The sequence below is a fragment of the Euleptes europaea genome, chromosome 20, assembly GCF_029931775.1.
Source record: "Euleptes europaea isolate rEulEur1 chromosome 20, rEulEur1.hap1, whole genome shotgun sequence".
Taxonomy (NCBI): Eukaryota; Metazoa; Chordata; class Lepidosauria; order Squamata; family Sphaerodactylidae; genus Euleptes; species Euleptes europaea.
This window is the reverse complement of record NC_079331.1, coordinates 4,797,136-4,822,693: the sequence shown is the minus strand read 5'-3', so window position 1 is coordinate 4,822,693 and position 25,558 is coordinate 4,797,136. Positions and strand designations below refer to the sequence as shown.

The window sequence follows — 25,558 nt, the reverse complement described above, 5'->3', positions numbered from 1 at the left end:
CTCTCAGCCCCATCTATCTCACGGGGTATCTGTTGTGGGGGGTGGGGAAGGGAGCGTCATTGTAAGCCGGTTTGATTCTCCCTTAAGTGGGAGAGAAAGTCGGCATATAAAAACCAACTCTTCTTCTTTTCTTCTTGTCCAGTTGTAGTGTGTTTGTGTGTGTGTAAAGTGCCTTCAAGTTGCAGCCGACTTATGCCGACCAATTATGGGGTTTTCAAGGGAAGAGACCGACAGAGGTGGTTTGCCATTCTCTTCCTCTGCTTGTCAGCCCTGGTATTCCTTGGTGGTCTCCTGTCCAAGTACTAACCAGGGCTGACCCTGCTTAGCTTCCGAGATTGGCCTATAGCATGCTGCCTTCTCTCCTCCTGGTTGTAGTAGCCCTTGTTTATCTCATAGAATCATAGTTGGAAGGGACCACCAGGGTCATCTAGTCCAACCCCCTGCACAATTCAGGACATTCACAACTACCTCCCCGTCACACTCCCACTAACCCATACTCCTTGCCCAGAACATGGCCAAGATGCCCTCCCTCTCATGATCTGCCTAAGGTTATGGAATCAGCATTGCTGACAGATGGCCATCTAGCCTCTTCTTTAAAACCTCCAGGGAAGGAGAGCTTACCACCTCCCGAGGAAGCCTGTTCCACTGAGGAACTGATCTAACTGTTGGAAAATTCTTCCTAATGTCTAGACGGAAACTCTTCTGATTTAATTTCAACCCATTGGTTCTGGTCTGACCTTCTGGGGCAACAGAAAACAACTCAGCACCATCCCCTATATGACAGCCCTTCAAATACTTAAATATGGTTATATCACCTCTCAGCCTTCTCCCGTTCTTTTTAGTGCGCCTTGTGGATTGTAGGCATGGCTTTGATCTATAATCTCCTGGCTGCCATTTTTTATGGCAGTGGCAATCTGCTATTTGATGTGGGTACCTCATCTAGTCCGGTAGCCGCAGCGGAAAGGCGACAGGAGTTCGATGAGGTGCCCCTGCCCCATTACCCCGATGAGGTACCCTCACTCCATTACCGAGTACAACTTAGTCTGTTTTTGCTTGGCTTTTCCAAAGGATGGTGAGCGCTTGTAGAGAACTTGTTCCCGTTTTGTGCTTTTCTGGGCTGAGTCACGGCATCGCCCCTGGAGAAGGATGCTGAGTAACATCAAAGTGGGGGAAAAAACACCACCAAACAGCTTCGGCAAGTTGAAATGTTTCTTTTAATAAGTTCAGTGAAAACCCACCGGTTGACAGTGGAAGAGAACAGCTAACCGTAAACCTGTACAGATCTTCCTGAAAAAACGCACCCAAATTTAAACGGGAAACAGTGTCCCAACAATGTTACATGCTCTAGCGTTCAGATTAATTTAAATTTATCTATCGGGAGGATTTCTAAGTAACGTAACGGGGAAGGAGTTGTGGAAAAGTCCGAGGAAGCAAACAGAATAAGTTATTTTATTACAGTTTTTACGGAATGGAGCGGACGGTCCAAGACACAGGGAAGTCCTTATGCCCGATCTAGCCTTCTTGCTCCATTCAGCGAAGTTTGTGCGGGAGAAATTCCCTGCGGATCCTGCCCATCCTCTAGCTTTACAACCGAGTATCAGCAATTTTACAGTGCAAATGATATTATACCTCAAGGCATTTAAGGTGCCAGGAACCGTAATATCAAATATATTAATGCAAACCCCCCCACCCCCAACAACACAACTTTTCAAAATGACAACACCGTGTTTTAAATATGTACACTTCGTATGAACAAAAGTAGTGCAAATTATATTATATTTTAATATATATATATATATCAATATATATCTACAGTATATGCATTTTGAGTATAAAACGGACTTTTAGAACAGCTCCTTAAAGAATGTAAGAAATGTATGTTAACGCTTTACAAAGACAGATATGCTGAAAGTTGAAAAAAACCACTTATTTTTTCTCTTTCTTCAAGAAAAACTGCCGAGCTTCTTCCCACGTCTGCCGAGGGAACCGGTTGGTGAGCTCGAGATAATCTTGGGAGCTGAAGATCTTTTCTGTTTGGCAAAGAAAGTGAAGATAACCAGAAGTATTCTGACGTGAAATGAACCCAAAGATCTGAGCCAAAACGCCCAGATATTTAAAATGTATTTTGCATCTTCACACCCTTTCCATTCTTAACCCCCGACGTTGTAGACAGTACCTTAAAGCTCGGTATAACGTGCGCCCCCTGGGAGTTTTGACCACTTTTAATAATAAGCTGAGGCAAAACTCTTACTGTGTTCATTTGTCTCCCGTTAAGATTGTTTTACGGGACAACAGAACCAATTTTGCCCTATGACTCAGCGTATGGGGTAATGGTAGAGGAAGGTTAGAAGAAGAGTTGTTTTTATATGCCGACTTTCTCTACCATTTAAGGAAGACTCAAACTGACTTACAATCACCTTCCCTTCCCCTCCCCTATGAGGTAGGTGGGGCTGAGAGAGCTGTGACTAGCCCAAGGTCACCCAGCTGGCTTCATGCGTAGGACTGGGGAAACCAACCCGGTTCTCCAGGTTAGAGTCTGCCGCTCATGTGGAGAAGTGGGGACCCAAACCCGGTTCTCCAGATCAGAGTCCGCCACTCTTAACCACTACGCCACGCTGGCACTAGTTCTGGTTAGTCACAACATCCAAATGCAGGAGCTGTTACAAACCAGTTGAACGTCATTCATCTCCAGCAGCTGACAGCCAGATAAACATCTCTTCCCCGAAAACCGATCCCGCCGAGGGCACTGGACGTTTCCCATGCAAAACCAAACACTGAAAAGTGGTTTGTGAGAACGGAACGGCCCCTTTTGTCTACCTAGTTCATCACTTAATCCACAGAAGAGAAGCTCATCCAAGCCTTCAACCAATAAGCAGGATACAACCAAACGGTCGGTCTGCTCACCTCCTAGAAGCAACGTATTGTTTGCCTGCACAATAGCTGATTTGATAACCTGACAGAACAGACTCACCCCTTTGTTGAGAAGGCTGGTTGTCGGTTTGGCTGGAATTCTGTGTGAAATCCTATGGAAACAAAACCAGTGACGTTCAGCGTCTTGAGAGACAGAAGGTTTTGAAGTAACGGTGTAACACATATAATTACAAAATTGCCCCGACCTGACCAGCCCTAGGCTAGCCTGATCTCGTCAGGTCTTGGAAGCGAAGCGGCATCGGCCCTGGTTCGCGTTTGGATGGGCGACCTCCGAGGAATACCATGGTTGTGACGGGGAGTCGGGCAATGGCAAACCTCTTGCCTTGAAAACCCTACGGGGTCGCCGTAAGTCAACTGCGGCTTGCCGGCACACACACACAAAAATCACGCAAATGAAACCGACGCTGGGCTGTGGCTGCAAGAAAGAGAATCCCGAAGCTCTCTGCAGGCCTTAGAAGCAGCCAAAACCCTTTACTTTTACACTCTGGAAGCGTTTTACAATCTCTTGGCTGTTCTGCAGAGAGCTTGAACTGATATAATAGCTATTTCCGAGCTATTTTGTGATTGTGGATCAGAGGTTTTTGGACACAGTTTGGCATTTTTTTTGATGTTGATTATAAAAAGCATCATCTCTCGCCAGAGACAAATGGATCACAGTATACATTCAGAGGTGGGGACCGGCCCTAAAGCAAGAGATAGCTGCAAAGCTATTGGCTGATTCTGATCCAAAAGTAACCCTTGTCGTGACAAAATTTTTATCTATGGTTTTTAATGATAACTTCCTTTTAACTGTACTGCTCAGATTTTTTTTATTTCTGTATGTTTGGTTATTTCTGTATTATTTAATTCATTGGAATTTGTTTTGCTCATGACCTGTTGGCCCGCGAGCATAAAGAACAGAATGAAGGATATAATAGCGATCTACGTAAGTGTCGTCGAGTTGCAGCCTGACTTATGGCAACCCCAGGATGGGGCTTTCAAGGCAAGTGAGAAGCAGAGGTGGTTTGCCATGGCTTTCCTCTGCAGAGTCCTCCTTGGTGGTCTCCCGATCAAGTACTGGCCCCTGCTTAGCTTCTGAGACCTGACAACATTGGGCTACGCCATGCCGCCTTCCCTCCCGATATAACAGGCGGTAGATTTTGTGTATGACAGACATCCCGTCTGCAGCAAGAATCCCTTCCATGAATCCTCGTTTTGCCTTAAAAGAATGGGTGCAAAGACTTCTGCTGTGGCCGGCCACAAACGGTTGTCTAAAACGCAAGCCTTCCTCAACGCTACACAATTTACTTGTAAGCACCTGCTACATTCACGTCAGAAGCCAAAGGCCCAAAGACTTTTCCCCCTCCTATAAAAGATTATGGGATCCTCCTCCCTGAGGAATCTAGCGGAGCCGGGAGGTTGGGTGTGTTTAAGCTTCTTGATAGCAATTTTTTTATCAAAACAAGATCTGGACTCCTGAATAGACCAGCCAGCTTTCCAGTTAACTGGTGTCAGTACTGTTTAAATTATTTGTTTTCCCAGTCTCTCCCTCCAGATTTCTAGGAGCTTTTTTGGGGGGGCTAAGCAAGTTAATTTCACCCCCCACCCAGTTTCCTTTAACTGCCACTCGACTGCTGTAAACGTTCTACGCTCTGGAAACACTGTCAGGTCATTTCTAGCCCTCTTTCCCCCTTTTACATACTCCTGTTTTTCTGCATGTGTGGAAGTCCCCAGAATATGTCAAGCCCTCCTCCCTTGTCTGTGGGTGGGCCCCATTGGCTGTCACAGCAGGAGCTGTGGGGTCACCACAGAAAAGGCCTTGTCCACTTGGGGCCTCTGTGAATGGAGGGGCATACCACAGGGCCACTGAAGTAGATCTGAATGCCAGCATGTTGGGAGCATGGAAGCCCCTTGCGCATGCCTGAAATACCTCTTTGGATCTTGGCTGCAGATTCGGCTTGCTCCAGAATTTTGCCACCAACTTCCTTTTGAACTCAAGGATTAGTACTGCTAGCAAAGGCCGTGGTAATAGAAGCTCAAAGTCTCTCAAACAGCTGGGAACTGCGGCATTTTAATGCGCTAATGGGGTTTAAAGCTGAGCCTCTGGAAAGGGCTAACCATTCTGCCATAGAGCCCGAACCAGCCCAATACTCTGGACTGGTTGATTTCATGACCAGCAGAGCGCACAATCTTAGAAGGGGGCGACGGCGGCATAATTCTACTTGGGATCTTTCCCTGGCTTCGGTTCTAAGTCCTTTTGCCACGAATAATGCCGTGTGGCCGATCGCTCAAAGACCCTTTTGTCTTGAGCGCGCCGCTCTGAGAAATCATCCCCCAGAACCTGGCTACTGGGAGCATTTGGGTTAGATTTCATCACATATGCAAGATTCTGGATGGAGAAGGAGGCAGAAATAGTTTGGCAAACCCCCACCCACCATCATTCTGTCCTTCATTTTGTAACAACAGACACACACATTTTATCTGGAAAATCTAAGGCGCTACTGGACTCGAATCTAATTGTTCTTTCCTGTGTTTTTCAGCTTCATTCTTACATATCGTACAATCCATGCAACGGCATCAATTTCTTCTCTCCCCCTCCCCCCACTTTTCCATATGGCAAAAATTTATTTTCCAATCCCAAGGTCAGATATCGCAATCCCCCCCCCCCAATGGAGGGAAAACCTTCCCAGAAACAAATAGGATATCTGTCTGAGTAAGGCGCACAGATTGCGTCTCTCCGTGATAGCAAGTGGAAATGTACGAACAAATGCAAATCTGTTTCTCATTCTGCAATATCTGGGGGCGGGGGACCCTGCCTCTGGTACAGACTGCTTGTTTGTTTGTTTAATATTATTATATTAGATTTTTTTAAAAATCTGATGACCGAACAATTTCTAAAAGTGGAAATGAACATGTCTGCAAGCTGTCAAGTCGTATAGATGTTCATGCGAACCAGAAATCCAAGATCTTCGATGATTGCCCGGTAAAATCAAACATGCTCATGCATTCTAACGTTAGCGGTGCTCTGCCAACTGCTTTTGGAAAGAAAAAATGACTCGTTTGCCACTAAGGATCAGAGCTGCTGGGACACATGCCCCAGATGTGGTGTTTCCCCTCATGCTCAAGAAGCCGGGTGCAAGAATTTCATGCGTCAGTGGGGGACTACTTGCGCTGCTGGGAAGTGTCACTGCCAAGGAATGGATTCAGGGGAACCAGCCCTTAACTTTTACGGCATCTCTACAGAACCACAGAGCACCTTTCGCAAGCACCTGTTGCTGCCAACGCGCAAAAACAAAGTTACAGAGGTAAAAACATCCCCGTTATTAGCACATTAGATGATGATGAACATTTTTAATATCCTGTGCGACAGCAAATTGTGGCTTCCTGGAGATTGCCAAGACCAAACCTTGACGTTTGTCTCTTTGGAGGGCTCGGCGTTAGAAAATGTTTTTTTTTAAAGAAAAGAAAGTAATTTCTTCCATTTTGTCCACCAAGCATCACTGGAATGGAGGTGGGTTACACTAGAGGAGCCCCACGGCGGATTGCATGGACGGGCTCGCCCAGCTGCGAGCCGCAAGAGGAACAAAACTCCACCGAAACAGAGGGGAAAACGTCGTTGCGTCAAGAGCGAAACCCTGCACCATCAACGATTTTGCGACGCCACTCGATTGCTACGAAACCGAACACCGGCAGGCGAAACGAAACAAACGGAGTGAATAAATAAAGAAGTAAAAGCAAATCCTTTGCGAGCCAAGCTGAGAGTGTAGGGTAGAATGGCTATAAATGATGAATAGATAACTCCCCGGCAAGCAGTTAGGAAGAGCTGCTTTACTGGAGATTGCAGGCTTCGAGCATATTTGGAATAGGTCGCCACACTATGGTTAATACCTGTACTATAAAAAGGGCCCTTTTCTGTGCAAATACCAAGCTGCGTTAAATCCTTTTGTTCTAGGTGATATTAAACTGTACGCTCATCTGTGGAGAGGGCTCTGTAATATTTACATTTTTCAAGTTGTCTGGTACTAAATAAAAGTAGTTCAAAATCCTGCCAGCAAGCCTAGCTTGTTTTAACTAAAAATATGACGTAATAAACGTTTAGCGTGAACCCAAATTACTCTGCAAATTATTGCTATTTAAGGAGAAACTTCGGTGTGTGTGTGTGTGTCTCATTTGGGGAAAAGGATCACCTGTTTGATCTGAAGCGACTGCATTCTTTTCAAAACTTCCAACGCCATCGAAAACGGCTAAGCGGCCGATACGCAAGCAATTTGTCGGGAAAGAAAAATACCTGAATGAACGTGGCGAGCAAAACGCAGCTCATCTCCTGCTCCAGGATAATCTTGTTCTGCGGGTTGTTGTAGCAAGCCGCTATGAGCGTCGGAAAGAGGACTTTGATCAAGCGAGGGTCGCTGAAATACTGGAAGGGCAGCTGACAGAGCTTCTGAAGGACGGTGGGGTGGCGGCCAGATTGGACAATCACCTGTGGGGGGGAAATACAGATGGAACAATGTTAGAGTCGTGGTGACGTATCTCCCAAATCAGCTGGATGGGAAAAAAAGAACATTCTAAAAGCTGAAGGCTCTGGGCTTGCTAATCAAGAATAAAACAATCAACCTCCCCAATTTGTTTGACTGTACAACCATAGGGCCAGCAGCACAAAGAATATTAAAGCGCTGTTCTGTGTGCATTAAAATAATAACAGAGACTGGACGCATTACATCAGAAAAAAGACAAAGAAATACAGCACACAGGCTTTCAGACACAGACAGACGCGGGAAAAGAAAGCTGTAGACAGGATTCTAGAAGAGGAGCCGCTAATAAAGTAATTCTTCATGTTCAACTGGAGTCCTGGACGGCCAACGGCAATGATCGACGCTTAAGTGGAAGGAAAAAGGAGACTGTATGTCGCATGGAGTCCGGGCGAGCAGAGGATTCAAAAGATTCCTCCTCCCATTTGCCCTTTTATCTGTGTTTCTATCAGGGCCACTAACTTTAAAAGGGGAATTGTTTAGATAAATGGAACGGCTGTCAGGCAGGCTGGGTTTATACCCATGTGCGTCTGAAGCAGCAGAATGCTGCCAAAGGGAATTGTCCAGGCTGGGGTACCTCTCTTAAGTTATCCGTGGGATCCCCAAAAGACCGGATGATAATCGGCGAAAGTGTCAAAAATCAGATCAGCTCCGACGACACCAAAAAACGTGGAAGGGCTACTAGACCCAATCTTGGCTTTGCTACGTCGGAGAAAACCCCTAGAAGTTTTGGAACACTGTACAAAACCTTTAAAAGGTCAGGATTGTAAACTGAACTTGGGGGAACACCCCCCCACCCCAGCATTTTACAGGTACACACACCCTGACAAGACTGCGCTCAAATTAAAACCAGAAGGACACAAAGACACGGCCGAGACCACGGGAACATAAATTACAGGGATTTACAAGTTTTCAAAGAACTTTTAACAATTCGTTAAGAACACATTCTCCGTTGGTAATGCAGTTCGGGTCAAGAACAAGATCAACAAAGTAATCGTTCACATTTTTTAGTTCAATAGCCAAAATGAAACTGAAAACCGGACGGTGACTACAGATTGTAGCCCTTAATTCTCTTAAATCCAAATGGAATTTTAAGGACAACCAAATATGCGGTCGTATACCACACAGGCAAGACACTGCATTGTTTCCTCAGGACGTCAAAAGAGCAAAGATTGTCATTAAGGTATTAAGGATATTCCCCTTGAACTATATTGTGATAAAAGTTACCAACTTTATTTTTTTTTAAAAATCGTCATTTAGTTGTGGTTTCGGTCTGCCCCAAGTGTTTTCTGTTTTTTGGGGGAGGAAAATCTGTGGCCCTGAATAATTTGGAACAGGATCCCAAACCCTTTGGACTCAGAACGCTGCAGAATATATGAGAAAACCCATCAATGAACGTAGTTTCCAGAGGCCTTAATTTCTTACAAATTTCTCATAAAACTCCACTACACGCTCTAGCAAATCCGATGCCTGCCATCTGTTGCATCTTCCTAAAACCAACCCACAGGGAACCAGAATTCATACTTTATCTTCCCCTTCCTCATATTTATTTACTCCATTTCCCCCCTGACTTTCTCCCCAGGGGAGACCCAAGGTAGCTTACAGCACTCTCCTCTCTTCCAGTTTATCCTCACAACAACCCTGTGAGGTAGGCCAGCCGGAGAGTGCGTGACTGGCCCAAGGTCACCAAGCTTCCAGGGCAGGGTGGGGATTCGAACCTGGGTTTTCCAGTCCGATGCTTTACCCACTACACCTCGCTGGCATTCATATCCAACATGGCTACCAAAAATTGCTACGTCCCCTAGTGCTTTGCGAAAGGACTCACCACGTTCTTCACCACCAGCAAGGAGGAACACATAAACATCCACATTCCAAGTTAGGGAGTGTAGGGGAAAGTGGCGTATGGTCTGAACACACCGTGCCCTTGGCTCATTATTTATGGCACAGAAATGTCATCTCAACACGACTCTCATTTATGACTTTTTTGGGGGAAGATGCTTCCAATCCTTCCCTTTTGCTGGCGGGGACTCAGGCAAAAGTCAGAAGGGAAGAAAATCTCTCTGGACCGTCTGAGCGAGGAGTGTTTCCTTTCTTTAGCGGGTCTAGAGTTTTGGGTGAATCCTAGAGCGTCCCACAACACGGCCATGTTACTTTTGGCTAGGGGTGTCAGATCCTTCTTCGCCACCAGCGGGATGTTTTTGGGGCGCAGCCTGAGAATTAGGTTTCAGGGATGGGAAGGACTTCAATGCCATAGAGTCCAATTGCCAAAGCGGCTGTTTTCTCCAGGTTAACTGATCTCTATCGGCTGGAGATCAGTTGCAACAGCAGGTCTCCAGCTACTACCTACGGGTTGGCACTGGATCCCAAACTGTAGTTTGTTTAGAAAAGGGCCCTCCTTCAAAAACGCCGAGAGCCACGGCCCGAAGGAGTTCCTCCCCTCGGAGCGCTGCCCCCTCTTCCTGGACCACTCGCAACCCTATTAGACAATCCTTGCAGATGTCTCCATTCACGCCTCGCCGGATCGTATGGCCCCATATGGCAAGCAGCGCCGTTATCTAGAAATTCCAAATTATATCCTCGACGTACTCTTCTCTTTACGCTCTCTCTCGGTCTCTTTGTTCCTCTGCCATGAGACGCTCTTCAAAGCCCTCGGACCTCTGTTTCCATTTTCCACCTCCGCCATTTCGTTTTGGCTGCTTCTATCGTTGGAATGCTCTCCCACGACATCCAAACGCTTCCAGCAAAGTTAAAAAAAATAATAGGAAAACTACCTGGTTTTCCCAGGCCTTTCCAGAATTATCTATCCCCTCCATCTTCTTCCTTCTCCCCGCCTTTGAAGGACCGGGACTGTTTTTTTATTGACACAACTTATATCTCACTAGGGTTGCCAACCTCCAGGTACTAGCTGGAGACCTCCCGCTATTACAACTGATCTCCAGCCGATAGAGATCAGATCCCCTGGAGAAAATGGCCGCCCTGGCCATTGGGCTCTATGGCACTGAAGTCCCTCCCCAAACCCCGCCCCCCTTGGCCTCCACCCCAAAAACCTCCCGCCGGTGGTAAGGAGGAACTTGACAACCCTATATCTCACCTTTCTGCCAATGAGGCAGAGAATCATAGAGTTGGAAGGGACCACCAGGGTCATCTAGTCCAACCCCCTGCACAACACAGGAAATTCACAACTACCTCCCCCCCCACACCCCCAGTGACTCAAAAGATGTCCAAGATGCCCTCCCTCTCACGATCTGCCTACACCATAACTGGCTCAAGTTTTGGGAAATATAGGGTTGCCATCCTCCAAGTGGGGACTGTAGATCTCCCAGAATTACAACTGCTTTCCAGATGGTAAGAAGGAACTTGACAACCCTATATCTCACCTTTCTGCCAATGAGGCAGAGAACCATAGAATCATAGAGTCGGAAGGGACCACCAGGGTCATCTAGTCCAACCCCCTGCACAACACAGGAAATTCACAACTACCTCCCCCCCACACCCCCAGTGGCCCAAAAGATGTCCAAGATGCCCTCCCTCTCACGATCTGCCTACACCATAACTGGCTCAAGTTTTGGGAAATATAGGGTTGCCATCTTTGGGATTATACCCTGCTGAGGTCCCTCCCCTCCCCAAACTCCACCCTTCCCAGGCTCCGCCCCCCAAACCCCATTAATTTCTCAAAGTAGAGTTGGCAACGCTAGGGAAAGAAGAACATTGGTGCCAGGAAATACACCGAAAGCAGATATGAAGGTTTTTGAAACAATGAAAAGGCTGAAAATTTCCTGGCTTGGTGTAACCCCAATTTGTTGCCACGCTAGGGTTGCCACGATCCAGTGAGGCGTGAATGGATACAATGGAGGTTGGCAACCCTAGTGAGATATAAATTGTGTAAATAAACAAACAGTTCCCGGTCCTTCAAAGGTGGGGAGAAGGATGAAGATGGAGGGGATTGATCATTCCGGAAAGGCCTGGGAAAACCAGGTAGTTTTTCTATTTATTTTTTAACTTTGTTGGAAGCGTTTGGATGTCGTGGGAGAGCATTCCAATGATAGGGTTGCCAATGGTGGGAGGTTTTTGGGGCGGAGCCTGAGGAGGGCGGGGTTTGGGGAGGGACTTCAATGCCATAGAGTCCAATGCAGGAGATCTCCAGCTAGTACCTGGAGGTTTAGAAACGCTGATACAGAGGCCACAACACCCTCAGTCTTCTGCAGTAGGCCATTTCAAATGTGGCAGATGCTCTGTTTCTCCCCTTAGCTTACCAATGAAAGATCTCAGTTCTACAGGTTTTTAATTTACCTTACACCGTTTTTCGAATTGTGCTTCCAAGAGGGTGGTCTATGGGATCTTGTGTGCCTGCAGAAAACTTTATATAGGAAGCACACTGAGATCAGTTCGAGCTAGGATCGGGGAGCATCGCTCGCGCATAAGAGCCAAGATCTTAGAAGCACGCATGGTCAGCCATTTCCTCGAAATGGGCCATAAAGAGTATGATTTTTCTTTCTTTGGATCTATAGACCTCATCCTTACAATTCAAATGATGCCCAGAGAGTGTTACTCCAACAGGAGGCCAGGTTCATTTATATGCTGCGTTCTCTGGCTCCTTCTGGACTCAACACTGAGCTTGATCTCTCGTTTTTATACAATTTCCATTGTATTCCCATTAGATTTGTTTTAGAGTCTCAGTACCTGGAGGTCGGCAACCCTATGCCACGCTGGAATTATTTCTAGTACGCATCTCAGAAACGTCCAGTGGCAATACTGCAAAATATTCCAGCACAAATTCACTGATCTGAGAGACCAGGAAGAGCCGTCTGCCGTTCTCCCCAACGACTGCCTGCTCAAAATAAATCTGCTAAATCCCACTTTAAAAGGGCCGTTACAAGAATCCGGAGCCATGCTTCACGTCACCAAAGGGTAAACAAGATTTTCAAGGCTGGTCAAAACAGTCCATTTGCAAAGAGCATTTGATCTTAATTAGACAAGTTGTTTCCCCATCTATCAAGGGGCTCTCTAGACAATTCCCTCCCACCCACTACGGTCCATTAATAAAAAAAAATTACATTCATCTTCGGGAGTAACAGTCACAGCAATAATCCATTACCCAGAATTCCTTTAATATACAATTTGGGTGTTTTTGCAGAATTGGTCTTTGGAGATGCAAACAGAGCAACGTTAGAGTGAGATTTGTGAGAGTCCTTCTTGATATCTATATATACACATATACATATATTCTCTCTTCATACCTACGTATCAAGAATATATGTATGTATTTGTGTGCACATATGCATATGATGTGATATATTAATTACAGTTAGAGTAAATCGTGTGTGTGTGTAATGTGCCGTCGGTTTTCATGGCAAGAGACTAACAGAGGTGGTTTGCCAGTGCCTTCCTCTGCACAGCAACCATGGTATTCCTTGGTGGTCTCCCATCCAAATACTAACCAGGGCTGACCCTGCTTAGCTTCTGAGATCTGACGAGATCAGGCTAGCCTGGGCCATCCAGGTCAGGGTTAGAGTAAATTAGCTCACACTTAAAATGACCTCTTATCTTCTGATTCTTTTAAGAGGTGTACATTTATTTTATGTCCTTCAAGGCAGCTCACAGATAAATAATGTAGGGTAAAAAAAAATCCCCATCAAAAGTTAGAAGAATGATTTGCATTTTAAAAAGTAAAAATAAAAATCCATCTGTTGGCAGCTGTGACAGACTAGCATAGAATATGGAGTACAAAGAAGGTTAATTTAATTTGGAGTTACTATGGAACAGATATGAACATATTTAATGTACAGATGGTACAAAAAAAAGGACAATTATGAACCTAAAACTACAGGAAATTATTGGCAGTCTTCATTCCAAAATAAGGTGGCTACCAGTACTGTCCATGAGTTTATTTTCTTTCTAATTTGAATTTTTATCTCACTCTGTCCTGAAGGGTGGCTGACACAGATACAAGCTTGAGCTTAGGGGAAGGAAATAATTATTAAAGGCTCCTACGTCCGTTTGGGGTTGACCTATAGGCAGCAGAAACATAGCGACAAACCAATAAAAATTCGATTTGTCACCGAACTAGAGAGAGCTAAACAATGGAAACATGGCAATGGTCATTTGATTGGAGATGGGCTAAAAAGAAAGTGGAAGTGTTGATTTTGAACCAAATGCACATTTGATAAAGTTCAAAGGTAGCTGTGATAAAAAAAACTGGAATTGGTTTAAAGCATCAAATCCAATATTAGACTAGAGCAGCACAAATATTGTGCAATTGTACATTTCCTAAATGAACTCAATACTTTTTCCCAGCTTGGATTTTCCTGCCTGGAAAGAAATATGCAGGAGGCAAAAATCACTACAATAATGCAACATTAAACAACGTTCAGATCCTACAAACAGCAATCGAAATGTTCCGACTGACATTTTAATTCCCCAACTGTCTGTATGGATGCTTTCTCTCCCTCTCATATTCTACCACAAAAGCCCTCTCAGAAACATGAAATGCTCATACCAGGAATTTAAACATGTATATTTAGCCGTATGTGAGAATCAGCGACAGCTAGGGCGCCCCCCCCCCGCCCAGATATTCGATGTGAAATATGCCACCTATTCCTGGAGGGCCAACCTAGCTACTACATTGAAGCCTTCTTTCTGTGTGTGTGTGTTAAGTGCCGTCAAGTCGCTTCCGACTCATGGCGACCCTATGAATGAAAGTTCTCCAAAATGTCCTATCTCCAAAATGCCTTCTTTCTAGCAAAGATGAATTCTGTGTTAAGTGACGTGTGAAAACCCCGCTCCCCGCCTATTTGACCTTTTGCAACTATTTATTCCCTATCCAGGTCCGACTCTCTTAGGAACGTGCGGGGCTAAAAAGCTAATGGGTCTAAAAAGGCCGCACGCTGCCATTTTGCGATTCTCCAGCACAAATCGGAACGCAACCATTAGAAACACTTTGGCTGGTAGAACTGTACCGTGGAGGGACTTCAGTTCGTGCCCTCCCGTTTACTCCACAAATTCAGCTTCGTGTAAAGTAGAGAACTGTTTCAAACCAGCGGGAAACGAACTTCGGCGATATATGAATTTGAAGGGTACAATACCCTGTGGGATGCTTCAAACGCTCGGGTTTACGGGAGGCTATTTATAACGACACAAAAGGACCTGTTCTTTTAGTAGGTAAGTGCCCCGTGCGTCTATCTTTCGCCCTCCCTGAAGTCAGATCTGCATTATTTCTCTGTTACTCTATAAACAACTCCCAGACTGTAAGCATTTAATCAGAAGGGGATGTCATCACTCCGGTCAAACCCGCTCTCATTTTTCTTCCTCGACCATTAGTAAGGGATCTTTCAGGCAGAAAAAGAATAAAAGGAGTAGTCGTTTTCTTCTAGTATTTATCACTGATATCAGCCTTCCCACAGGGGAAAAAAAAGGTTATTTCCAAGTTTTAAATGGATCATCTGGTATTTTTTAAAACCCCGGACAAACACAACCCCTCCCCAAATGGAAGTAAGCATAACTTCCAGTTTTGCTGTAATAACATTTCACTATAATTTTCCCTTAAAGGCCCAGTTTTGATCATTTAAAAATCATTACCGGAGCGCATGCCTGAAAGTCGAGTTTATACCTGATCTTCATTCCGATGGACAGCTCAAAACGAATTCTGTTGGTTAGTGATGAAGACACTAACAAGTGAATCAGCATGTCCTCCATGCCAAATTTCAGACAGATGGGGGCCATCGTCTTTGAGTTTATTCACATGGATGGTAATTACAAACTAAACGGTATACCCGGATATTAAATTGCACATTTCCTAATCCTCCTGTCCATATACAAAATGACTAAATCCTAAGATGCTTCTCTGATACTGCTATCCTAAGAACAATTACCACGGAGTAAGCAGAACTAATCTGGATGGTAGTGGCTGCAGGGTCTTCTAAGCATTTTTAACAATTCTATAGAAGAACAATGTTAAAACTCTATGAAGAAAATCCAATTTCCAATAAACCCCTTCCAAGCAAAGGTGGTGGTCTAAAACGTCTAGATTCAAGTTCAGTAGCGCCTTAGCGATCAACAAGATTTTTCAGGGTATGAGTTTTCGAGAGTCAATGCTCCCTTCATCAGATCCCATGAAGGAAAGCTTTGATTCCCGAAAGCTTATACCCCAAAAATCTCGATGGTCTCTAAGGTGCTACTGGACTTGAATCTAGCTGTTCTACTGCAGACCAACCCATAGAAACCCTAAAACAAGCAATCCTGTACACAATTGCGCAACTTGACCTCAACCATGCAGGATCAGAGCCCTCGGACGGTATGACAAAAGAAAACTGTGACACCTTTTCAATGTTCTTTAGATAGCCATCTTAATGAATGTTTTTAAAAAGGATAAACAAAACGCTGCATTTAAAGCAGATACACTAGTTTGAGAGAAAGAATATATAAGTAACAGATGTAAGAAAATACGCAGCAAACAAAAAACATAAGAGAGAGCCTGGAAATGGAAAAGAAAGAGCGATGCCCTAAGGCCGTCCAGTTTTAATGAGAGCATGTGTTTGCGCCCAGGCAGCTTACTTAGGAGACGTCCTGCTCTCAGTTCTTGTGCGAGTGCCATGGGAAAAGCAGTAGGGCCGCGGAGACAATTAGGGTGAATTAGCGTCTGGCATGACCATATCTGTTATCATATAATGCGGTTGCATTTCATACTCTTCCAATGAGCTCCATGAGCTATTTAAATACGTTCAGGCTGTACGAGAGCATGTGAACTATTCTGAGGCTCACGGCTTTCACAAGTGAAATAGGTTCCATGTGGATCTCGTTCACATTTCCCCCCCATCCAGGGTGACCTTGTCCTCTCCGCTCCACCCCAAGTCTACACTGGATCAGAAAACAGTTGTCTGAATGTTCTCCATGACCAGATTTAAGGCAGCGTCGCAAAAAGATTAAAAAAAATACTGGTAGTGTTTGCTTAATTCGAAATGGGAGCATTCAGATTACCCCCTCTTCACGGTAAGCTTGGCCTGGGCAAGCTCTTTGCGAATAAAGGCTACCTGTGGCAGGGGTGAAGTAGGCCCATTTATCTTGCCCACTGGACATCCTTGTCCTGCCATCTGGAGTCTACACATGTATGCAACATAAGACAGTGCCACAATTAGGTAATCATAGACTCCAGATTTAACACTGTTTGAATGCTCTGCCGTCACCTGAGTTGAAGGGCAGATTTCGTAAAGTTCATCAGAGATGCAACAGAGGTGAGCAATGGATCTGCCTGGAACTGATGTCTTACCAGGTAAATAACATCTATGTGAAACTTCTAGAGCTCAGGCATTGTGTTATGCTTGGAAAGCGATTGGTGTAAATGGAGAATTCTGAGACTTTATTTTCACTCTGAAATGGGTGAGACTAAGGTTTAAGCTTTTCTCCAGGGTCCTCAGGCAGAGGTCTCTTGGGCCACCTGCGATCTGATTGCTTAAAGTGGAGATGCTGGAAACCAAACCAGGGGCCTGCTGCGTGCCAAGCAGATGCTCCACCCCTGAACCACGTTCCCACTGAAGAGATGCTGTGTATCGACATAGCATGGGGTATGAAGGAGCTCCATCTGGAGGGGTGGAAATGAACTGAAACGAGAGATTCCCTCCACACCCTTTGACTTCATAGAAATTAATCAAAACTAGGCAAGACACCCAAATTCAACGTGGAAGGACTCCGTGTACAGAATATAAGGCCCCTCCTCGAAGCTGTCAGTCCATCCATCCACACCTGGAGACTCTGTACAGCGAGGCCATCTACTGAGCGTAGATGTTCTGAGAGACGGAGGAAGTCACTGCCTCCCTATCCTTGCTGAAGGAGCTGTCATCGAGGAGAAAGCTGAAGATTTACAGGATGTAAAGCTCTAGCAAAGGACGGGGACAGAAGGTGGCTCTCCGCGTCAGCGGCTTGAAGACTTCTGGCTTCGTTTTAAATTACCGGGTGTCCCGAGCCCCTCGAGAACAAAAGAGGTGGAACAGAAGCAAAGGCGAAGTCCACTCGGTGCTGCCGAAGATTTATTTCAAGGCGGAAACTAATGCTCAGGGCCCAAAATGTTTGCTAATGCTGATCTATTAAGCAGACTCGTACAAAAATATGACTGGTGATTTTTTTTAAATGGATGCATTTTTGCTAAGTAGGGACCAGCTGATCCATTTTTAATATGACCCACAAGTTACTTTTCAGGGATCCGCGCCTCCCTAACTGCCCTAACTCTCTGTCCATCACTAGGATCCAGTTTTTCAGGAGCTTTTCTAGGGCTGCAAAATTATCTCTTTTCACTTCCTGCAACCCACGTGATTTAAAAAAGAAGTTTATATGCCAGCAACAATCCAGAGTTACATGCTAAACTATTTATCTCTTGTCCTACTCCTGTGTCTTCTTTGATGCCTTTTCTTTCTTGAAAACCACAGTGGATTCAAAAGTATTGTATATCTTAATGTGTATCTGGCCCCACACCGCTCTGGGTATTTTGCGAGAATGCAGTTTTCTTTTCTTTCTCAAATTACCTGCCTTTGCTTTACAGTGTCTTTCGCGCTTCTGTTTTCTTTGTGCACATTTATGTGGCTGGAATGTAATTATTCTAAAAACAATTGCATAACTTTGGGCTTGGTGTGCCCCTGAATTTTTCAAGTGGATTCCTGCAGTCGAAAGCCACAGTCAATTGTTCTGGGGTTATTTCAGACAAAATCTACACTGAAGTTACACTTAATCAACTCTTGCTTTAAATTAGCGGCAGAATCCATGGCTTATTGTTAGGTTCGTACCAGCGGGCATCGAGGCAGAATCTGCCAAAGATGGCTCCAAAACCAGAGGTCAGCCAAACTGTGGCTTGTCGTTGAGACCAGACTATCAAACCACGGGTTGAGATGCTGCCGTTCCCTTGGAGGACGGCCTACAGAGACGGAAGTCTCAAGTTTCCCACTAACCCACTACACCATGCCGGCTCTTCGCACTTAAAACGACTACAGGTGTGTGTGTGGGGGAGGTAGTTGTGAATTTCCTGCACTGTGCAGGGGGTTGGACTAGATGGCCCTGGTGGTCCCTTCCAATTCTATGATTCTATGATTATTTTCAAATTAACGGCAGATTGAAATCCATCACCCTGAGCACGAAGACAGGATTGAATGACAAAGTTGACTGGCCTGGGTTTTGACATGGAGGTGACTGCATGGATACCAAGATGGACGGATGGTTACGACCATCAATATTTTAACTGTAGAGGAATTTCGGTTGCCAATCTATATACGTTTCTGGACTGTACTCCAGGTTTCTTGGCTTTGTCAGATTGGCAAAAAGGTTGCCAAATAAGCAGCTGATGTTAATGTGGGAAGGAACAGAGCCAGATTTATGGTTTGAGGCACATGGGACGACTGAAGAATGCCAGCTAACTCCACATCCGGCCATGCGTGACCATGCGCCGAAGCCCTTTCATTTGCAAAGACCTGCCAGATTAAAAATATTCACACGCAACAATGAATATGCAAAGGTTTGGGTTTGTTTGTTTTCCAAAATTAAATTCTCAGGGCGGTAACGTGGAGGGCACCAACTCATCCGTCATCCGTGTTAATTTAATTATCGGGCCGCGTTCAATTATCCAATATAAAATGCAAATGAGCCCGACAGTTGGGCAAAAAGGGCTAATTGGGTTCATGATAATTAATTAGATCGGGCGGAGAGGAGCAAAGCGTCAGAGGATGGAGGGCGGAGGCTCATTAGCAAAAACATTTTTAATTAGGAAAGCACAATCCTAAAGTAGACCCCCCTCCCCGACTGCCTTACTCATGGGCATTATTCTGATTGCAAAGCTCTCCTTTTATCAGCCCCTCTGTGGTATTACGGGGCCTGTTTTCTTAAGAGATGTGGTTGGTTTTAATACCTTTTATCTGATTGCCAACCTTAAGCTGCCAATCGAGTCGCTAGGTATTTCCTAGCCACTAGAAGGAGCCCAGGATTGGTCGTGAACGATTGTGAATAATTTTATCGCTGTTTCATTTATGTTTATGACCATTTATCCACGTGTTTTCTGGTGTGTATATCTGTGCTAACTTGGCTGTGTAGCATCTTAAATTGCTTAGTGTTTGTAACCGTTGCCTAATAAAGGTTGCGTGATGACCACACCATAGCTAATACAGGCCACAACTATGGCGGGTGGCAGACATCCCTCTCCGACAGCGGAAGGAAAGTTGAGCCTCTCTGAAGAAACTGTGTGCATGTGTGTGTGTGTGGACTGGGTTCACAACTGTCTCTGCATGGTGTAGTGGTTAAGAGCGGTGGTTTGGAGTGGAGGACTCTGATCTGGTGAACCGGGTTTGATTCCCCACTCGTCCGCATGAGCAGTGGACGCTAATGTGGTGAACTGGGTTGGTTTCCCCACCCCTACACATGTAGCCAGCTGGGTGACCTTGGGCTAGTTATAGCTCTCTTAGAGCTCTCTCAGCCCCACCTTCCTCACAGGAGAGGAGGGGGTGGGAAGGGGATTGTAAGTCGATTTGATTCTCCCTTAAGTGGTAGAGAAAGTCAGCATATAAAAACCACCACCACCATTACCTCCTCCTTCTCCTCTCCAAGCTCCCTGTCCACCTGCGGTCACTTCTGAAGGCAAGGGAGAAGGGTTGCCAACTTCCAGGTAGTAGCTGGAGATCTCCTGCTATTACAACTGGTCTCCAGGTGACAGAGATCAGTTCCAGCTGATAAGAGATGGCCGCTTTGGCAATTGGACTCTATGGCATTGAAGTCCCTCCCCTCCCCAAACTCCGCCCTCCTCAGGCTCCACCCCAAAAACCTCCTGCCAGTGGGGAAGAGGGACCTGGCAACCCTACAAGGGAGATGTTAGCCTGCTACTGATCCAAAAAGGTGCCTGGAAGAAGGATTTGGGCTTAGAACCTCTTTCTGTGGGTCAAAATCTCACTCTAGAGGGGAGAGTCCATGCCTCAGTTGTCTTGCATGACAACTTGGTCTCTGGCATCTCCAACTCAAGACTGCAGGCACGAGACCAAAATTTTCCGGTCCAAAGAGCTAACCAGAATGGACAACGCTGAACTCAGCATCAGGCAATTTCACATGGTACCTCTTGGGCAGGCAGAATTACTGCAGTTATTGTGAAAATTGGGATGGGGCCGCTGGTCGAGGCAGTTCTCTGCTTGGTTAGACAATAACCACTGTGCAACAAACTGCCTAAAATCATGGAACGCAACCAAATTCTTGGAGAAGGGCTGCAGCTTTTTCCCAGCTACAGAAACGGATCCTTTCTCTCAGCTACGTAAGCGGAGGAACGCACGAAGAAACAAAAACCAACTTTTATTGCCAACTACTATCGTTAGGATATACAAACGGATCTCTTATCCCATCTAGTGGGAACTCTTATATCAAATGTTATGCCTGCTAGTACTACTAAGAAGGATGTGTCCAAGACAGATCTAAGCATGCAGAGATGGGCTTGCAGGTCCATATGGAGCTACGCTGCTTCTTAATTTCCAAAGCAGTAAAAGAATAAAAAAGAAAAGAAAAAATGTTTTGCAATATGTCTCTTAAATGCTTCAATGTAAAACTTTGGCTGCGTCCAGAGGGTTACCATTTAATTCCCCCAATTCGCCCGTTAACAGCAGGCAGGGATCGATGGATGTTCCCGAATCAAACTGGGAACCAAAGGGAACATGTTACTCTAGTCTTCCTGTCTTGGTTCCTATTCTGGGTTTGGAGTCGGCATCGAAAGGAATTCAGGAGACTAAATTGCGCACGCGAGTTACAACCTCTTCAGTGAGGAAAACGCAGAAAAGGGAAGCGAAGAAAGGGAGAGCGAAGAAAGGGAGAGAAGTCAACAAGCAGCAGTTTGGGATGGTGCTAGGGTTGCCAACCACCAGGTACTAGCTGGAGGGAAACCCTGTGCAATAAAGACCACTACGGATGTATTATCTCACATCCCACCCGCAGACCAAATAAGAGTCTCTGACGACAACTTGGTTGCCTGACTGGTTCACCAAGGCCTCCTGCTGGGGTGGCGGGGTGCCCGGTGCCCGTGTCGGTCGGACCGGCGGCCTCGGATGAAAATGTCTACAGAGACAGGCACATGGGCAGTGATGCTTCCTCAGAATCCCAGTCGCTGGCGAAAAAATGCCACCCAGGGAGTCCCCCCATCTGTCTCGGAATCTGTGCCAAGCGCAAAACGGTCAAGCTGCAGTGGGAAAGTGCCTTTTCCCGGGCACGTCCGCGTGCCAAGAAGGCCGGCCCTATTGAAGTGGGAATCCAAAAAGCTCCAGCAAACCTCTTGGGAGGGGGGAAAAGTGCATTTCCAAAACGCAGCCTGAAGAGCGTTGGAACGGAACGGCAGGGGTGCGGGAGCTCTGCTTCAGCGGAGCTAAATCCTGCGAAACCTTCCAAATAGCGTTTTAACCTTTGCCCTGTGAAGCCCCGGCTCTCCCTGGACCGCCAAAACACGGGAGGGAGGGAGGGAGGGAGGGAGGGACCCAGAACTGTTCGTTTTTTTTAAGAAGAGTTGTTTTTTATATGCCGACTTTCTCTACCACTTAAGGAAGGAACCGGCTTACAATCACCTTCCCTTCCCCTCCCCACAACACTCCCTTGTAAGGTAGGTGGGGCCAAGAGAGCTCTGACTAGCCCAAGGTCACCCAGCTGGCTTCATGTGTAGGAAAAAGAAGACTTGGTTTTTTATATGCCGACTTTCTCTACCACTTAAGGAAGAATCAAACTGGCTTACAATTGCCTTGCCTTCTCCTCCCCACCCCACAACAGACACCCTGTGAGGTAGGTGAGGCTGAGAGAGCTCTAAGAGAGCTGTGACTAGCCCAGGGTCACCCAGCTGGCTTCATGTGGAGGAGTGGGGAAACCAACCCAGTTTTCCAGATTAGAGTCCGCCACTCATGTGGAGGAGTGGGGATTCAAACCCAGTTCTCTGGATCAGAGTCCACCGCTCCAAGCCTCACTATAGCTCTTACTATAGCTCTTATGATAGCCTTGCTATAGCTCTTACTACAGCTTTTACTATAGTTCTGCAAATGAACAGAACACTGCAAAAAAACCCAAAAACAAACCAAAACACATTTATTTTGCAGGAGTAGCGGCCCTGCTGCTCTGAGACGTTATTCAAGCTGCCTCCAAACAAGAAACCGCAGGACTGAGAAGAACGCGAAAAAATAATTGAGGAAATTGCTTAGCTGCACCATCAATCAACGCGGAAGGAGAGCGATGCAACTTGAAGAACCAGACATGTTCTGCGCCGACCGCAAGAGTCTGAAGAACTCCAGTGTTTGAAAGAAAGGTTTTCCTCTGACCATCTGTGCAGCTCTGGCCGAGACAACTCCTCATGAGTGCGGGGGCTCTAAAGCATACGCACACACACTTTCCCAACAATCCTGTTCATGGAAAGCAGCCTTGGCAATACGTTTGCTTTAATGATGCTGCTCATTTAGTCACCTGGGTAATAAACGAACAGGGAGGCCTGAAGACATTGGGAGTGCCCACAAAGCTTTGTGGTGGAGCTACTGTCCAATCAGTTCTCAGAGAAGAAGGAGAAGAAGGAGAAGAAGGAGGAGCAAAAGGAGGAGAAGAAGAAGAAGGAAGAAGAGTTGGTTTTTATATGCCAGCTTTCTCTACCACTTAAGGGAGACTCAAACCGGCTTACAATCACCTTCCCCTCCCCTCCCCACAACAGACACCCTGCGAGGTAGGTGGGGCTGAGAGAGCTGTGACTGGCCCAAGGTCACCCAGCTGGCTTCGTGTGGAGGAGTGGGGAATCAAACCTGGTTCTCCAGATCAGCCTCCACCGCTCCAAACCACCGCTCTTAACCACTACAGAAGAAGAAAAAGAAGGAGAAGAAGAGTTGGTTTTTATACCCCAATTTTCTCTACCTTTTAGGAGTCTCAAACCAGTTTAAAATTGCCTTCCCCTCCCCAGAACAGACACCTTGTGAGGTAGGTGGGGCTGACAGAGTTCGGAGAGAACTGAGACTAGCCCAAGGTCACCAGCAGGCTGCAAGTGGAGGAGTGAGGAAACCAACCCGGTTTATCAGATTAGCGTCCATCACTCATGTGGAGGAGTGGGGAATCAAACCTGGTTCTCCAGATTAGAGCCCGCAGCTCTTAACCGCTACATCATGCTGGCACAAAGAGTGCGGCTTCTCCGGTTGTTGGGCATCGAAACAGGATGCGTCCTACTTGCCAAAATGTCTCGGTGCCATCTTGTTGCGAAAGGCACAATAATTTATTTTGGTCAGAGCTGGCCGCCTTATAACCCGGGCAAGAAAGGCGAAGCAATCCAACGGCCCGCGCACAACTGACCCGATGATAAATGGCAAGGGCGTCTTGTGCAACGCGGGAGCTCCTACTGTACACTGGAGCAGCCGCGAAGCTTCTTCCGGAGGAGGCCCTTACCTGATTATCCGGGTGGTTCACGGTGAAGTACCCCACACAAACGATGACTTCGTGGAGCAGTCCTTCACAGGTGTGCTGGGAACAATGCCACAACAGAGAGCTCACGATATGGCGGAAAGCAAGCGACAGTCCTTCAGCGCCCACAATCGACTGGGGGGTGGAAAATACGGGAACAGTTACAACTCGCGGCACGCAAGCAAGTCAAAAATTAGAACATCAAAACACCACCAAACTAAGCAACCTTCCCAAATTCTCAGGGGTGGGGTAAACAGTATCAAACAACTGCCCTCTGCTGGCTGCCAGGAACCCCTGCAAGTGGGACAGAAGGCTAGTTCTTAATTCTGCCTTAAGGCAGTAGTCCTTAAGCTTTCCAGACCTGTGTGTGTGAAGTGCCGTCAAGTCGCTTCCGACTCATGGTGACCCTATGAATCAACGTCCTCCAAAATGTCCTAACTTTGACAGCCGTGCTCAGATCTTGCAAATTGAAGGCCGTGGCTTCCTTTATTGAGTCAATCCATCTCTTGTTGGGTCTTCCTCTTTTCCTGCTGCCCTCAGCTTTTCCAGACCGAAGGCCCACCTTTTGTCCCCAGGCGGAAGCACGCTGCTCCTCTCAGCATGCGTGCTGAGACTGCCAGGAGGTGCGGCGGCCATGCTCTCTACGCATGCGCACTAACAGCAAAATCCTTCCAGTGGGCAGCCCAAAAAGAGGGGCTCTGCTGGGCCTTGTACTGCAGTGGGCGAGGCTCTGTGACCCTACTGAGTGCCCTGACCCATGGGTTAAATACCCCTGCCTTAGGGTGCTCTTGTCCCTTCGACCCTCTTCCCTAGTGGAATGGGCCTTGGAATCAAGTTGGGCTGCTGGCTTGCTCTGTTGAGCTTTACAGACCTTAGGGGAGGGGCCGTGGCTCAGTGGCAGAGCCTCTGCTTGGCATGCAGAAGCCCCCAGGTTCAATCCCTGGCATCTCCAGTTAAAGGGACCAGGCAAGTAGGTGATGTGAAAGACCCCTGCCTGAGACCCTGGAGAGCCGCTGCCGATCTGAGTAGACAATACGGACTTTGATGGACCAAGGGTCTGATTGAGTAGAAGGCAGCTTCGTGTGTGTCCATGTGTGTTCAAGCAATTTAACGAGCCTCTAAAATTTGATGCTGACACAGGAAAAACACCCTTCCGGACCTCCCCTCTGCATAGCATCCATGTTTGAAAGAGATCACTGCCGCCTAGTCGTTGTGATCGATGGGTTGGAGATTCCTCTTTATGCTCGCTAGTACCCCTTTCTCCATTTCCGTTCCCCCCACAGAATGCGCCAGGGCAGGGAAACGCTGCTAAGGAGTCTCCTAAATCCCTAAGAGTATCCCCCCGCTCAGAGCTGGTCACAGCCCTTCACAAATCCCTGCTCTCCAAAACCCCAGTCTTGGATTTCTGCACAGATATCTCCTTGAAACAAGTAATACTTGAAAAATAATTGTTTGGTAAGATATATTGCAAAGGGAGAGGGGGAAAATCCTCATTAGCCAAAGGGGTTTGATATTTTTTTGGCCCTGGGAGGACTGTCTTGTTGAAAACAGGCAAACCGGTTCTCGCGGGGAGATTTGGGAGAAGTCCATTTTTATCTATGCAGCCTACAGCCTCTATTTAATAAACATGTCAACCAGAAAAAGCGATGTGGGGTCATAGGGGAAGCGTGATGCATGAGGGCCGGACATCAAAGTCAACCCGCTGGAGCGAA

General features: G+C 46.4%; 1 protein-coding gene across 1 annotated transcript in view; it reads right to left on the bottom strand.

Annotated features, from left to right (window-relative positions):
- Window positions 1-1,923: 1,923 nt before the first annotated feature.
- The window catches only part of SCAPER (S-phase cyclin A associated protein in the ER), a 125,326-nt gene continuing 101,691 nt past the window's right edge, over window positions 1,924-25,558 (bottom strand). Inside the window, exons 29-32 of the mRNA XM_056865979.1 lie at window positions 23,832-23,981; window positions 7,199-7,390; window positions 2,972-3,023; window positions 1,924-2,030 (exon numbers count right to left, since the gene is read on the bottom strand). Of these exons, the coding sequence (XP_056721957.1) occupies window positions 1,927-2,030; window positions 2,972-3,023; window positions 7,199-7,390; window positions 23,832-23,981 (498 nt within the window). The 3' untranslated portion in view covers window positions 1,924-1,926. The remainder of the gene's footprint in view (window positions 2,031-2,971; window positions 3,024-7,198; window positions 7,391-23,831; window positions 23,982-25,558) is intronic.